The sequence below is a fragment of the Semicossyphus pulcher genome, unplaced genomic scaffold, assembly GCF_022749685.1.
Source record: "Semicossyphus pulcher isolate SPU_LCO1_2020_fin unplaced genomic scaffold, fSemPul1.0.p SCAF_8, whole genome shotgun sequence".
NCBI lineage: Eukaryota > Metazoa > Chordata > Actinopteri > Labriformes > Labridae > Semicossyphus > Semicossyphus pulcher.
Window position 1 is genome coordinate 5,866,901 of NW_027211759.1, and position 17,708 is coordinate 5,884,608.

Consider the following 17,708-nt stretch of genomic DNA (forward strand, 5'->3'; position numbering starts at 1 on the left):
GAGACAGACAACCTTTCACGCTCACACTCACACAATACGGACAATTTAGAGTCAATGAACCTAACGAGCATGTCTTTGAACTGTGGGAGGAAGACGGACCTGGAGGGAACCCACAAATGCACAGGGAGAACATGCAAACTCCACACAGAAAGGCCCCTAACATCTGAACCAGGAACCTTCTAACTGTGCGTGAGCACAGCCTGAAAGAGTGAGTCTGGCAGAACTTTGCCTTTTTGCCTGAACAAAATAGCAGCCTGTCTAAAATAAAGTTCTCTGCACGGGAGAGAATCTGCAGCCCCTGGACACTGTGAGGCGTCCGCTCCAATTCCTGCGCTAAACACTCGTGGCAAAGGTACATGTGTGCGCGTAGGTTTGTGTTAGTGTGTCTGTTTGCGTTAGTATCCACGTGTTTGTTTTTCACACTCTTGTGGGCATGTGTGTGTGTGTGTGTGTGAGTTTGTGTTTGTGTAGGTGATGGAGAGTCCACTCCAGCAGGAAGGCAGAGGGAAATGCATCACTCTAAATAACCGTGCTTAGAGTTGGCAGCGAGGGAAGGAAGGGTTGCCGAGCCTTTGGGGGATAGTAGGCGGACAAATGCATCACATGCTCTCTCACCAGAATCCACAGACAGAAACCTTTTGCTCATATAAAGACGATAATGAATCAGAGCCGAGATGGATGTCAGCGAGAGCCACTTCCCCTTCGCCCTGCTCTCCGGCCCGGCAGGTGGTCTCCTGCTTGAGCCGTGTTTGTGTCTTGGCCCTCGCTTGCATGAGTCATTGCCCTTAACATGAAGAGCAAGACAGATGAAGCCAGGGCGCATTAATACAAGCACGCACTAACAAACTCGCATCCACACCAGCAGCCTCTTGTTTATGTCAGGAACATCTCATCCTCAGAACACAGCTGCTCCCACAGGAGAGAGGGATTCTGGGAGCTGCCTCTGCTCTGCAGCCGCTGGATCTCAGGAACAGAGGGATGAATAAACAGAAAATCAATGGAGCTGCATGGTGTGAGGATGCAGGGCTGTTTCCCCAATTACTGCAAATGTTGCTCCTATAGTCGCTGGTGCATATCAGCCCTTTGCACAGCCACCTGACATTCAGCACAGAGCCTTTCATGTTGCCAGGTGTGGGCTGGGGGAGCTTTTAGTGTTATCTAAAGATAGAACTATTTGAATTTAAGCCCCTTTGAAATCCTCATTTAATGTAATTCAGTTTAGTGTTGGACAATTTTAGGTAAATGTATCTTAATGTGTTCAAAATGGAACTTAAAAAGACATTGCTCTTTTTTATTAAGGCTGCAACTAATTATTTTCATTACTGTTTAATCCGCCTTTTAATTTCATGGTCAATCGTTAAGTCTGATAAATGTAAAAAGAGAAGTGAAAAATTCTCATCACAGATTCCAAGAGCCCGAAGAGATTTCTTTTTATTGCTACTTTTATCCAAAAAAAAGTGCAAAACCCAAAGAGCGGTAAATCCTTCTATTTAAGGAGCTGGAACCAGCATTGGTTTGAAAAATTAGCAAAACCATTCATCAGTGGGGCGCTGGCTCAGATCAGTTGGTAGAGAGGCTAGTCCTCGACGCACTGATCGTCAAGGATCGTCACTAATCGATTTCCTGTCTCGCTTAAGCTGTCCTGTAAAGGCAAAAGCCCACCCCCAAAAAAACATCAATAAATTATCACAATAGTATGCAGTCATTTTATTTTAAACCTACTTATTGGTTAATGGACTGATGGTTTGCACACAAAATGAAAGAAGAGAGGGATTAATAAACCTCGACACTTAAAGTCCTAGAATAACTAGAATTGTTATTGTTATTTTGGCCTGTTGTCTTGCTTTACAAGATAATAGAAAAAACATCCATAATAATTTACATCATTTTTATTTTAGCTAATTTAAAAGGTATTTTTTCTTGCATTTTATGAACAACACATTCAAACTGGACCCCTCCTCCTGGGCTCTGAACACGCCCACCCCACCGAGCTAACACCGACCGCATCAGAAAGAAGGACTCTGCATCGCTCTTTCGCCACGTTATCCAGTCTGAGTGGGGCCCAGCTGCTAATTTGAACCACTCCCACACTCACTTATACGCTGTGATTGGCTCAGGGAACCACGACAGCGTCCCTCCTGAAAACGTCCCGTGCAAAGCAAAACAACAGAATAGATGCAGAGGGAAGGGTCTCACAAGGGTCTGCACACACATTCACCAACACACATGTATAGAGGCCGAGAAGTGATGATTTATATAATATTATATTTGTAAAAGTCTATATTTTATTTTCCTAGGAAAATCCTACTTATTATACTTTTAAACTTAAAGATAAACTGGTAATTTATTGGTTCTTTTCTAGGACAGCTGGATTCTTGCAAACGCCCTTATAAGCCTGAGCTCAATATTAGAGCAACATCGGTCACTTACTGTAGTACTGACTTTAGATGAGTGGCATATTGTTTTGCCAATATGCATTTTAAAGACAAAGATAGTATGGCTACTACAATTTTATGTCAGGGTGCAAACAGTCTATAAAGGAGTGCTTTTCATGAGTGATGGTGCTTCTCCATGTCAGGCTCTCTGGGTGTTTCATGATGGACCTAATTAAACTGCATTACCCAGGGGGCACTACAAGAGACTCACCTGTTCCCGTCCTCGCCTGCCTTCTTTTCTCTGTCACAGCACGAAACGCAGCATGCCGTCAGCAGAGCGCATACCCCATAATCTTCTGAGGCAGCTACTCTGACCACTGAGCTCTTTGTTTCTGTGTTTTATTTATTTATATTTTTATCTTTATCTTATTGTTAAATTTGCTGTACAGACAAATTTAGTTAATTAGTTTTTTGATAAACTGTTAAAAAATAGAACAGACATACAATTTTAAAAAGTAAATGTACAAGGCAATGTGATGCAGCAGAGCAACAGGTTTCAACCTTGGCATTAAAGCCATTAAATTGAATTAATAAATGCATTAATGTAGTTAAAACAATCCAATTAATTAACCAGTACCAGTACATGCAGCCACACTTCCAAACCATGCAGAGCCAGTGCATTATTACTTAGGAGTCTCATTATGCACACAGTTAAACAGGCACACACCCAGTAACAATAATGTGGACCGGGGACAAAGAGAACCTGAACAGAGTCAGACGATGCTGTAAAAGTATTGTACATAGCTGGTTATATTTTCTACAACAATAAAAAATAGTTATTTATTATTAACTATAATAAATAAATGTATGGTTTAAACATCAGCAATATCTCTGGTGTCTTATTATTTGCTAAAGAAATAGAAAATGTAATACTGCGTGATTTTCTGTGAAAACAGGGAGTAGTGGCACTTCTGTTTTTCTACTTCAAGCTCTGCTCTAAATTAAAATTAAGCAAACATAATTAAATGTTGAACATAAAACTATAGTGTCTAGTAATTAAAATAGGTAAACTTACGTGATAAATGGTGGCATTAGAACCGTATGGAAGTGCTGTCTCTGTCCCTGGGATTGGATCGGTTTGAAGAGCTCTCTCCAGCTTTAAAGCACCATATGTGAGGAGACTCGCTCTAAATTGGCACTGACAAACAGCGTCTCCCGGGATTCCATCGAGTGAGTATTAAAAAAAAAAAAAAAGATACCTTTCCACAGCTTTTTGTGTGAAAGTCACTCCGAAAACTTTCCTTGGGAAGAGCGAACTTTGAAATTCAAATGTGCCATGGTGGCTGTGTAACAACACAGTGTGAGCACAATCTCAAAGCACAGACACAGACTAGACAGCATGGCATCTTTCTTTCTTCAAATGCTGCCAAACTAATTGAAAGGAGTCCCTCTGAGGAAAGATCATCAATTTAATTTTTTTTTTTTTTCACATGATCTGCGAACTTAGCCAGCTTTTAAAGTGGCCTTGACAGCAGCTCGGAGAACGCTCCCGTTTTTTCCATCTGTGAAGCAAGCGGCAGTTCAAATGGCTGCTAAAACACTGCAAATAGCACATGCAGCGCGCTAGCTTCAAATGCTCCCTGAGCACATCTCTCCAACTGCTCCCAGCTGAGAGACATGCATGAGTTTCTGGCCTGGTTTCAGGTGGAGTACACTGCAAACGGGCCCATTTCTGTTTGTAAAGCCGCCCAGATAGTCCCTTTCTCCTCAAGTGCTCTTGTGCTCCGACAGAGCAGCATGTGTTTTAACGGCTGTTTTTAAGAGTCAATTGAAGACGCCCATCACGGCTAACTACTTGTAATGAAGGCCGTTTCTTCCACTGACTTCTTCAAGCTGAAATTGCATCGCTTTGTGCTGCAGGAGTTTTCGAGCTGAGTGGCCTCGCTGAACAATGAAGTCATCAAGTGAACATTTCACTTTATAAAGACTTTTCTCTCCAAATATGATCCCTACTTAGCAGAGATCACACACTGCAGCTCAGCGGTGGGCATTTAACTCAATGCCATTTTAAATCCTACATGAACAATGTGACTAATACGCCGTGTTCCTGCTTGTCATGCTGAGATAGAGATATAAAAATGACTCTGAATCATTGCAGATATTTTTATAATAACTGTGTAGTAGTGTCTAAAACTCAATGATGGCTGCACAAAGCCAGGCTAATGCATTATATCATTAGAATTTATCTGGTCACATCACTTTTAAAAATACAATATGCACGTCAAGAAATATATATGAACAAAGCTGACACACGGAGTTCATGTGTTATCCAGCCTAATTTGTCTAATTTGTCCCCCTATGAATGGATCAGATTTTCCTGCTTTCACATCACAGCGATGCAGCAGCAGCGATTTTTGTTTTGTTAGAGACTCAGTCCAAGCTGAATTTTATGTATTAGCGTTTTCACATCAATAACTATCTCACCCCTCAATGGGACCTTAGTGAAGAGCTACATTTTTATACTTGGAGCTCTTACTCTCGGGGTCCAAGAGCACAGCATGTTGACACTAACTTTTGTATGAACTCACCATATCAAATAAAATGGAGAATAAGCATCTGACCTCATCCTTCACGTCTGGAATAATTTGATTTTTGTGATTTCCAGTTTCAAACGAGCGAGTGCCTCCAAAGTTAACTACAATTTTTAGGTCAAGGCTAAAAACGTTCCTTTTTCTCACTCTACTCTCTAATGGCTGAAATATTTTTGAACTATGCACCCCCTTGTCTGCACTTCTTCTATATTTTTTTTTTATAATCTTATATTTTAATCAATTCCCTATTTGAATATTTTTAAAAATAACATGGAAGATCGAATATTGCAGAAGTAGGAGTCTGGGACTATAGCTATAATTAAAGGGTGATTCAGGGTTAGGGACCCATTAGGAGGAAAGTTCAGGGAACTAACTTACTAACTAAATTAACTAAAACTAAAAACACCGTTGCACGAGTAGGCCTACTGGGTAACGCTTACAACGCTCTAAGTGTTGAGCGATAACGGAGTCTGGGACCCAAGAGAAAAGAATTCTGGGAATACTTAAAGGAAAAATGATAACTGACGAGTTATAATCAAAGTAGAAGTTCCCTATTTTTAAACCTGGGCCCGTATTTTCACAAATTTGGCCATCGAAATGACTCATAGGAACAAAAGCTTTTGGAATCGGTCTAGTTGATGGACTCTGCTGTAGCCACGATACAGCTGCAATGGCTGCAACATAATCCCCTGGGGCAATTGCGCCCGATCAAAGTCTGTCCACTAAAAGTACTTGTTTTTGCCACTGGCTCAGATTGTTACCCCAGGTGTCCGACAACATAACAGAATTGATCCCTACAAAGAGCGTCCTTTCTTTAAAGAGTAAGCTCCTTTTTGTGTGAAATCCTCTTGCCCTGCCTTGTACTGTGTTGCGTTGCGGTGATCCGTTCTTGCTCCAAACCAACACTCCTCGGAGCGTTTGTTTGTACAACAGCTCAGTCAGCTGTCTGAAGGCACCAGCTGGCCAAACTTTGGTGATCACACACCGTGGAACAAGTCCATCAAACTTTTTATTGGAAACTTTCCAGCTCACTGATTGTCTCAGGAAAGCTTGATTCCTTCACCATGTTTACAACGATACGCCAGGTTTCAACAATGCACAACGTCATTTTAATGCCAAGGATCATGAAGTTCAAATGTTCTAGACGTTTTTTATGTTTTATTATTTGTATTAAGACCTAGATTTAATAAAAGGTGCATTCATTTAAGTAACCTTGATCTAATCTTATGTCATTTTAATTAGCAAGCTTTTTTTACAGTACACTCATATCTATATCAGGTGAAAAATGTTTAGATTAAAATACAATAAAACATAATAATTGAGGTGATTGATTTAGCTGTTCAGCTCTCACATGGGTTACAACATCTTTGATATAATGAGGGTTCTTTAATATAAGACTTTGAGGGTCAACCATAGACTGTATAAAAAAGATAGACGACATGATAGCTCCCTAAAAGTGAAGGCTGCAGTATAGGTCATAAAGCCCGCCTTTATAGTCAAACTATAAAATCAAAATACACGCCAAATACATTTTTTCTCAAACATGGTTTCTGTCATTATAGTTGGTTCTTATAATGCTGATTAACGTCCAAGTGTTCATTTTTCTGAAATGTTTATTTTTAATTAGTTATTTGATGCTGTAAAAAGTATGATTGACAGCTCTGTTGACCAATACGGCTCCTGCAGCCGATCTGTTCTGTATTAGCAGAGTAGAGAACGAACGGCGAGAGGAGATGTAACTAAAACAATGACGACAGTCAGTTAAGTTTCCATATCTGTTAAAGTTAACCTCAGACCAGAACACAGAGAAGCTGTTCTGCTGTTAAACGCACCAGCGTGCGAGATCCTTGCTGTTTTTTCGGTAAGTTAAGTGTGCGTTTTGGTTAGCGGAAGTGGCTACGGCCGCTTCACCTGCTGATCTCTACTGCGCAGACTCTGGCTCCTAATGACGTCACCATCACAAGATGGCAGCGACTATCACGGGGGCTATTTTGGCATCACTTTGGTACAATGGGAGCAGATGGAGACGCGTCGTCCATCTATATATACACTCATTTTTAAATAACTGTGATGATGAACAGGAAGCAAATACAGGGATGCATTATTAGGGAGGAGTTATATTATGATCGGGTTTCTTTAACCAGTGATCCAAGCTGCAGCCTTTTGCACACTTGACGGCGATACAGGAAAGTCTTATCTAGATTTCTGGAATGCAATCCACTTCTCAGAAAGCTACTGAGTAAAGTTTGAAGGCATAGACAACAATGTGTTTACTTAATTCACTTTGATATATTAGGTTGAGGCTGAAATCTCGCATAAAAGATTTGTAAAATCCTGGGCAAGTAAAACCAAAACTATCTACACGGCTCACTAGAATTGGCAATAAATATATATTTTTTCCGGTATGACACCAGCTCTAAAAACCAACAGACCTCTGGCCTTTGTTACAGAGTCTCATGCTTTCAATTAGTTTAATCAGCTGATCCGAGGTGACTGTCCGCTGCCCCAGCAACTAATGAGAGAAGTCTCAGGAGCTGCTGAGGCAGATCCCGGGTCAGATCTGTCCGCTTTATCTTCGCTTATATAGAAACACAGAGCGCAGACAATGATTTAGTGTTTGGGCTTCTAAGAAAGGTCACAGCTATTCATATTACAGTGAAAGACCTCCCATAAGACCACCGCACTGTATCACTGCACGGCTTCTTCATCAGCTCGCTCACAGCTGCCTCAAGGTGTGTCTGAAGCCACCGTACAGCTCTGCAGGGTGTGTGTATATGAATGTGTGTGTGTGTTTGAGTCTTTGGAACGAGCTAATTATGAAGTGCTTGAGATACGGTAAACCCAGTTTTCCAAAGATGATTGACAGCTCAGAATGAGAACAAATTGTTAAACAGCTTTTGTTGTTTTGATTGCCAAGCGAGCGCACGCTGAGGACTGTTCTGTCTGAAAAACAGACCAAAACTAAAGTCTTTGTTATTTTGTTGATTTGGTTTCAAATTAGCAGGCAACATCCCACATTATTACACTAAACAAACATAAAACATGACAAATCTGCCTCCCAAAGAAAATGCAAGACACACTAATAAAACTGCCAACAAAACTTTGTAAAAAAACAACTGAAACTTCTCAAACTAAAAATATGTGCAGGTTACTTTATGTTCTTCGTGTTAAAATGAAGGCTGAGAAAGTTACTGTGGCTATATCTTAAAAAACTGAAGATATCAATTTCTCCATAAGTTTTAAAAGAAGTTTAGTCCTTTAAAAAAATATGAAAATGATTGAAAGTGAAGCTTTTTTTGAATGATAAAAAGTTCCATTAAACCAAAAACCTTTTTGGTGTTGTTTTGATTATTTTTCACATCACATGCTGGTGTCATTTGAAATTATGTATGTGTTTTTTACTCTTTAACAGGCCAAATGATGTTGAAGTGTCTTCTTGAAATATGTGTTTTTTTAGCCACGCTAGAACTGTGTCTCCTGGGCTGGTCAGTCTCTAAAGAACGACTAATTGCACTATCATGTATTGTACAGATGTCATGCTCTCCAGAGAATTAAGGCCTGTGTCCCCTAACGGTGTTTTGTGCTCTGGCAATGACTGTTTGCCAGTGCAGTTCAACGTCCTCGGCACTAAAACGCCCTCTGCATCAGCTGTTTTTTGTCACTGCGCTCTCAGTTGAAAATAGTACAACTTTTGGAACACTGCAGCACTCGTGAATGTCACTTCTCCCTCACCGACCAATCAAAATCAAGAAGGGGCGGGACTTCTGATATCAACTTTGTCAACGACAATGGCGGAGGTGAAGCTTATCCTAATGTTTTTTTGAGGGTACAATTTACAGGTCTAGAGCTCCTGCTGATGCCAGGACACAACATTTTTTTATGTAAAATATCCTTGAATTAAAACATATTTCGCATACAGAGCAATTTAAAACCGACTTAACGGTCACTACCAAGGGAAGCGGAAGCATTGCTTTTTTTTTTTAAGCACCAGTGAGAAGCGCTCTGAAATTGAGGTTGTGTGCACAAAAAGCACAGTTAGTGGACACAGGCTCTTAAGCCTCTAATGCCACTTGCAGTAGGTCAAAGTTTTACACTAATCCTGTGAAATATCTCAACATGTACTTGATGCATTTAGTGCCAGATTTTGCAGTTACATGTTCATGGTTCTCAGAGGATGAATCCTACTGATACTGGTGATCCAGGACCTTTGCCTTTTAAATAAATGTGAGGTTCATATTTGCTGTTTTAAAGGTGTGATGTGCATCTTTTAGAGAGTAGATGTGCAGTAGATGTCGCATTTGAGCAGTTTCTCGGACCAGCTGTGATGTTGATATTTGGCTTTTTAAGCAGAAAATCTCAAACATTATCGACATATCTTGTGTTTCAGGTGGGGAGGGGGTCGGGCACTGTGTAGTTCCTGACTTTTAATCATTTTTGCTGTTTCAATGACTTTTCATTAATTGCCATCATAAGAAATGTGGAGTTGGAGTAACTTGTGCATGGGATTTTACTGGTACTGGGTAACTAGTAGTAGTTGCCTTTAGAGGCCCTGTCATGGCTGCAGACTTACGGTGTGTCCGAAACCGCATACTATCATACTAATCATACTAATCATACTAACCATGACCTAAATTTGAGTATGTCATGCCTTCCCATCTCATAGTATGCTATTTTGTGTATGCGAGAAATGCCCGGATGTATACTAGATCGCCCCGGATATTTGAGTATGAGATGGGAGCTCATTGGTTTTACTCAACCGCCCCAAAAAGCATTGCGGCTATTCAGCTTCTACTAGGGCGGAGATGGACCGGAGATCAGACCGGACATACGTAAACGATTAAGTCACGTGATACGGAGAAGACGGCTCTGAGTATGACGCCACCGGCATCCTAATAGTCAGGTTAGTAGGCAGTATGCAGTATATACTGTTTGAGTATGTAGTAGGCAGTAGGTTAGTATGCAGTTTCGGACACAGCATGTGTCTTGCTAACTTTCAGTTGGTGTCACCATGTAGATGCTTCTTAAAGGTATATTATCTATAAAAGTGATTATACACTGCTTATTTATTCTGAAATACAGTTACCTAACCACTCACCTTGTTGTTAAACTCTATCAAACACCTGTACTTTATCTAAAAGACCGTGTCACACCTCTGAAGGACTGCACAGCCCATCCTTTGGACAAACAACAAGCAGGACTGTAGGTCAGACAAACACAGCAGCACCTGATCCCAACCATATTATTTTCATGCTGACAACCCAATTATCTGAGCGCTGACACTGACCTGTCAGTCCCTCTTCATCCTGGTTTCATTTTTCTCAGCAACATTTCTTCCTCTTTCATTTCTGTTTGAGAATTTTGTCTCCGTCAGGTGAAAAAAATTCTCAACAGGAAGCAGATTTGAGGGTGACCTGCTCGGAGATCCCATCCTGCTAACAATCCTTATACAAGAACCAAAATATACTGAAATTCTGACTCACACCGGTTAATGAGGCGCTCCATGGACAGGCTGAGAGGAAAAACAGACTGTTGAGACCATGCATGGTTTCCTTTACACAGTCACAGCAATGGAGGAAACTCTTCTTTTAAATATTCTAATCCAATCCCATAAATCAATTTCTTACTTAATGTAAGTTTAACTTGTCTCTGAATACTGTACAGGCATGCAGGTGACGGGGAGTCAGTGCAGTGAAATGTTGCTTAGCGTGCAAAATACAAAGTTCCTATCCAAGCATGATGTGCTGCATCATTTCATGTGCAAACTAAGCAACGTGATTTAAAAGGTTTACGAGCTCTTTTATGGGTTGAGCGAGTTTCATGATTCACGAACCACGAAACCCTTTTCAAAACTCACAGTGTAAATGTGAAGAACCGCGGGGCTGAGCCTGTGAAATGGAGCCTGTTTTCCTTTCTAACACGCTGACTCTGTGAACACACAATGTTTTCATCTGACAGCCTCGCCGCTGCTCTCTGTGACACTAACAGATAATGCCAGCCAGGTTCAGCCATACATACCTGCTGCTGTTTTTGTTTTTTTGGCTGTTTTTGAATCATTTCGAGAACAGAAAGTTCTTTTAAAGATCAGTTTTCTCTGTAATTCCAGCGGACTGAAAAGCAGAAAGAATCTTTACTGGGAGCCTCTTTGAAAAGCGTCGACATGTCGATCTGCAGCACGTGACGCGGGTGTGGGGGTGTTGAAGCGTGTTCCTGGGTTTCAGATAATAGTGGGTCTGCTTTCCTCTGAATCAAAGTTTGTTTTTGCAGGTTTGTCGAAGGCTCGGGCTGAAAGCGCTATCAGCTCAGAGCAGACACATGCATGGTCACGTTCACACGTCTGCTGGTTGTGATGAATACCATAACATTTTGCACACACACCCACACACACATGCAGAGATTTGAAATCACATGAGGCAGAAAACGCTGTAAAGGTTTGCAGTTCCTTTCTTTAAAGTCATGCCTTAATTACATTACATTGCTTAAAGTTAATTACACTGCAAAAATAAGAATATTCCAGCATATTGTGTAAATGAAAACATGATAATTCATTGGGATTCTTAACATCCTAAAAGCAATTAGGACATCATCCTGGTGGGATGCTTTCAACATCTAGCTAACTCTTGCTTGTGTTTTTTCCAAAGTTTCCTACCCCTGCTTTAAAGCCCCCCTCCAGAGAAGTGTTTAACCTTGTAAGCATCTCCATGTGGTGTTTATCATGTGCTACAAGACATATCAGGGACAACACCAGCAGTTATCTCCATGGCTGGGCCTGTCTGCTTTTAAACTGCAGTGTACCAAGGACAGGCTGGACAACACGTTTTCAGATTGGCAGGGTTTGTGATGTCACAAACCTAAGGAGCCAATTCCGTTAATAGACGGGGTGGCGCTATGCATATCATTATCTGCAACCAATGGCAACCACTTCGGCGATGTGCGAGCCAGCTGTAACCGTCGTCGTCATTTTTACAAACTCACTGCAGACTACTAACGTTAACGTTATGTCTTAAAACATGACTGGAGCTGAAATTGATTAATAACTAACGGGAAAATCAGAGGAAGAACAGCAAAACAATATCTGACCTTAAAAATAGTGAATAAAGATTTAAAAGTTGCAATGAAACTTCTGAAATTCTTATAACGCCTGTTTTTGTATTTTGATTTAAAACAGTTCAAGTTAAATTCAGGCTACATTCCTGTAGTCAATTTAATATTTAGTTGGTAATATTTAGACCTAGGACATTAAGTCTTAAGACACAATTTACTTTTTCATAAACCTGCTGGTGTTGAGCATCAACAGATGATTTATTTAGAATCAAGTAGAGTTCTTTTTAGTCTTTGAAGTTCAACATGTTCTCCAAAAGTAGTAATAAAAAAGCATTGGTTATTAAAAGATGACTAAAATGTTTTTCCAGATCTGATGCCCCGACAAGTAAAGGATATTGTACAGTGAGCAGGTTTTTGATACGGAATATATTATCCCGCTTATTACATAGCTTTTTACTAACTTTTTATTGATTTGTAAATTATTTTATTAATTTAAAAATGATTATATTTCAGTTTTGTTTAAAAGTCACAGTGAGAGCTGCGTCCATAGCAACAGTTAACTCTGTAGCCTTCTTAAAATGAGCTGTTTTTACTCACATTGAATGGAAACATTTCCTCTGATGGTGAAGTAAAACCCAGTGTCTCTTTCCTTTTTTTCCCACCTCTGTAAACAAAACAATGTCAAATTAACTGGACTTCTTTCGGCGGATTGATATGATTACAGTTAGTCCTCCAGATTGTGTGTTACAGCCGCATCCCTAGCAACGGTCTGTTCTTCATAATGGTGGTCTGTTATCCAGACATAGCAGACCTCGGAATGCCGCAATTATCAGAATCAAGTGTTAAACACAGCTGCATGATAACATAATTAATCAGTACCTCCCTAACTCCACCCAAACATTCATATGACCATTTTCTCAGCATTAAGCTAAGATATCTGGTCAGGTCATGTAAACATCTTTTTTCAGGCAGTCAAACAATTCAATCAATAAAATGATGACACTTTCTTACAGAGCCTCCACACATCATTGTAGGGAAGACTTTGAGCTTATTAAAAAAAGTTCTGAATTTAAGCTCAGTCTGATTCTTCCCCCTCCCTCACCCTCAGACATGTTTAATATTGAAACAGAAATAGATTTTCACGAGGTAATGTATATTTAATTTAATCAATATTACAACTATTTTGAATCCTTTTGCAGCGTTCATTATGGGTCAAAGCACTCCCTGATACAGTTTAAGGATTTTCTTTAAGCAAAGTGTGAACCAGGTAACCTTCGGAAGGAAAGTCTTTCCCATCCGGGAGCGACTTCTCTTAATCGCTTTCCTCTGTATCTCCTCAGTCAGATCTCTCCGGGAGGCCATCTCCGATGACCCCGGATGACTGATCTATATCCCATGAAAGAGGCTGAAGAATAAATGGTGTCCCCGGCTCATTTAACAGGCAGCTGAGATCGATGGCAGCCGATCAAAGATGAAGATAAAACAGGAGCGGTCAATCGCTACAGACCCTTTGATGTCGATTCAAGGTCATCTCATTAAGGTCTGGCTTTAGGTTCGCAGAATTCCAACGTATCACAAGTTTATGTCGAGTTTTTGTCGAGAATTTACAAGAAATGCACTTGTTGCTCTGATGTGGCACGAGCTGATTGGTTTGGCTTCCAACGTGAACCGTCTCAACGGTTAAAATTATAAGTTGCACTGTCGACCATCTGTGCACATTATACAGCCTGAGGTGACACCCAGATCTCAGTGCAATCAAGACCTTTTCTTACCAGCACCCTGTGAGTAGCCTCGTTTAGCTGCTGCAGAATTACCCTCCTATAACATCGTATATGTGTGTGTGTTTCAAAGTCATTACATTAAATGGATTGCAAAGCATTCCTGAGAGGTTTTCCCTCTGAAAAGCCGCAGAGTTGTCCCCGCTTTATGGCTCGATGTGAGTGCTTTCATGAGTGAGCTGGGAGTGAGCCGGCCCTCCTCGCTGCCATGAACAAGGCTCCCGCCATGAAGCAGCGGAGGAGCAACAGCAGCTGAATGTCAGTGTTCACAGCATAATATCTCTGTGATATCATATTCTGTCACACTAGATGATCCGTCTCTGCAGTCAGACTCTTCTTGTTTGAGTGAAGTAACTGGACTCCAACATAGGAGTGTTTACCTGATGCCTTTAGGCCACATGACTATGGCTGCCTCCTTCTACCAAATAGCTTTAGTCGTTAAATCTTTAGCATGCTGGTGGTTGATCATATTGCATTAATAATTTTCTTGTTATTGCGAAGATGCTGACTCTCTGAGCCGACTGTCCTGCAGAAACGGCTCCACAACAGAAGAAAAATGATAAGTGTGTTGTTATTTTACTCACCCAAACCCTTGTTGTTGGTTATTTAATTTGTTTTCTTTTCCTCCAAAGTAGGTAAAGTGTAAACTCACATGTACTGATGTGAATCTACACACTTCTACATTAACAGAAATGTAGACGGGGTGTGATTTGTGACTTTGTCTGCATGGCGTAAAGTGAAGCCAGCTCAGCCCAGGATTCTGTGAATGGGACTCTTGCGTCCTGTAGGTATCTTGCAGGTTTACTTAATGTCGGTGGTCTGTAGATCATGATACATTCAATCCATAACACCGGCTTATAGGACAGGCTCAATGCAACAACTTTTGTAGTCAGGTGTCACCTCCAAATCCTTCAAGACCAAAACTCTAACTTAATGCCAAAGCTTAAAACTAGCCAATCTTAGCCTCTTTCTGTAGACACTTGACACCGTCTAATTCAAGTGTATTGCACTGGAGCGATTGTCCTATGACTTCTCCATGCGCTTGCATGACAAATGTGAACATAGACTTGAATGAGGAGAGAAACCACTGCAAGGCGGAGTGTGCGTCAGGCTAACAGCTAGGTATTAAAATGCATTGTTCCACTTTTGGGGTGAAAAAATACTATGAGATTCTTCCTATGGTGAATATGGGAAATATTTTGTAATAATTACAACATTACAACAAGTATAATGGATGCATGTTTTGACCCTCCAACCTTTGTTGTACCTCTTTTTAAGGGCCAGTTCGCCGATTTTCAACCTCAGTCCTATCATGCAATTTGGCTCTGTGCCTTTAGAGGACGCTATCCGCTTCTCCTCCTCCGCCAGACAATGTAAAAGTCCTCATTTGGCGGAGGCCAGGGAGCTCGTTTAACAACACTTCCTCAATCTAGAACGCCCGCCTCAGATGTCATGTCTCGTTCAAAATCACGTTTGAAATGTAGACTGCAGACCTGAAGAGTTTTTTAAACAATCCCCCAGTATATTCTCGTCGTATTTCGCATTCTGTACCGCTCTGAGCCATTGCCTGCAGCGATCAATGTCCTTGACTGGAAAACGATAGTATTTCACTCCAGCGTCTCTCACTGGGCTGTTCCTTTCAGAGGGAGGGGTGCAATGCATGTTGGGTGTTGTAGGAATGTAGAATGGGCGAAACCACGAGCTGTTTGTACAACTTTCTCCACAGCTATTGCGCCAATTTCAGATATTATTATTAAAGAGAACACTAGCTTTGTCTGACAGTGGCTTTTTCTAGGGGTGAATTGCTCCTTTAAGGGGTTCCGATGCTTAATCGGGGGTCATTTATCCACAGTTGCAAAACCACCCCCACACACTGTCTGTCTAGCATGTGCATATTTATTTGCACTGTGTCAGTAATAAACCATCAGCCAAAGATTCCTGAATATGAATGCATATTCAGGAGTGTGAGGGAATCTTTCTGCAACTTTGGATGCACTACTTTGTCTTTGTTTGTTCAGATATGAATCTATAAAATCTACATCTACTGTAGCTTCACACTGTTTTCCTGCACTACGCTCTGCAGGATAGCCCAGGTTACACTACTGATCATGAGCAGAGAGCCTGAAACCAGACAACATATGATAAAGTTCACGATGCAGAAGTACCCCCACTTTCCCCCAAGTGAAAGTCAACTCTCTGTTTGGACTTTCCTCGAGCGTGTCACAGAGAATTGTGGGAAAACAGTATCATAAGTGTGAAGAATTCTCAAGCATGTCAAAAGAGAAAAATGTTAATGTTAGCCGTGGAGCATGCAGAGTCAGCCCCCATTACTCTTGGCTGGATACAGTAGGGGAGGTCCTGCGGTGTGGTACAGGAAGCTGTGACCTTTCTAGGAAGCTCGGGCACTAAATCACTGTCTGTGCTGCAACGCTTCCATGTAGGCTAAGATAAAGTGGACAGCTCTATCCGGGGATCTGCCTCAGTGACTCCTGAGACCCATCTCATTAATTGCTGGGGCAGCAGATGCAGGGGCAGTCACCTTTGGTTAGAATAATCTGGATTTCCAGTTTAAGGAAAGAGCTGACCCAACAGATTCGCCTGCAAGAGTTCTCTCGCTCCAAAAAGTGGTGTCCAGGAGTTACTTTTCAGTGACTTTATCACTTTCTAAAGGCCCTGTGCTGCCTGGTAAAGCTTTCAAGTTAGACATCAAATACATTCTAGTTTAAAGTAGACGTTTGCTTTTAAGCTACAGCTACGAGTTCCTGCTTAGAGCCTTTTTTAAAGAGTTAAAACCTCCTCATTTTGCCTCATTATGGTGTCACTGACTTTACCAGACTTAGAACTTTGTCTTAATTTATCCTGCAGACCTGAGGCTCAAATCTAAGTGTTACAAACCAGCCTTCTCCTTTCTTTTCCAGTGAGGTTCTAAAAATATGACTCCCAAAAAAAGGAAGTGTTAAAAGTCAAATGCATAGCAGTGTGAATTCTGAGCTGCTTTCTATTTTCAGCCCACTTTGAAGACAGCGGTGAAAAATCCCACATTAGAGCGTGTGCAAAGAGATCTTTGCAGTAAAACTCTTTCCTTTAATGCAACATTTATAAGCATGTCACAAATGATTTAGGTATCGTGCACACAAAGGTGGAGTGAAGGTAGGTCACCTGCAGAGAGTCTGCAGAGGAACAGCGCCGCGCCATAGGAGACGCTCGTGTAGAGTAAAAAAAGGTTAAGCTTTGCTTTGCAGGGTGACACGCATGACAAACTCGGCTTGACATCTGTGAAGGTAAATGTGCCGTGAATGCTCTCTGAAACTCCAGAGTGGCACATGATGAAACTCCCTCTTGTCTCTGGGAAGAAATGTGTCATTTGGGTGCAAGAAGAAAAAAAAAGACGACAACCAGGGAGGTTTCTGAGTTTCTTTATTTCATGGTGCGAAAAGTTCTACCAAGTGAGCGCCCTATTTTATGATTGCTCCTTCCCTGCACCTTTCCCAGAATTCAATGCTCATATAATAATAATAATAATAATAATAATAACGTTTATTTATAGAGCAATATTCAAAATCCAATCTGCAGCCATAGTGAGACTTCACTCTTTCTCTCACTCTCACTGCTTTCAGGGTTCCCCCCATTAAGCTGCGGGATCATAAGTGAAGTCCAACACTGATCACTTTGCAGGCCAACAAGTCCTCCCACATCAAACTGGAAAACACTTTCCTTGTGGACCTGCCAAGGAGGACTGCATGCACATTCAAACCTCTGCAGATGATCCAGAACGCAGCAGCTCGACTGCTCTTCAATCAACCCAGAACGGCACATGTCACTCTGCTGCTCATATCCCCCCCCGGCTCCCAGTTGCCGCTTGAATCAAATTCAAAACCAAACATAGAAATAGTGTTATACAATTATCACATTTGAATGTTATT

General features: G+C 41.1%; 1 protein-coding gene across 1 annotated transcript in view; it reads left to right on the forward strand.

Moving 5' to 3' along the window:
• The first annotated feature begins 674 nt into the window (after window positions 1-674).
• Window positions 675-17,708, forward strand: part of eif4g2b (eukaryotic translation initiation factor 4, gamma 2b) — an 87,212-nt gene continuing 70,178 nt past the window's right edge. Inside the window, exon 1 of the mRNA XM_069686001.1 lies at window positions 675-726. Coding sequence (XP_069542102.1) covers window positions 675-726 — 52 coding nt within the window. The remainder of the gene's footprint in view (window positions 727-17,708) is intronic.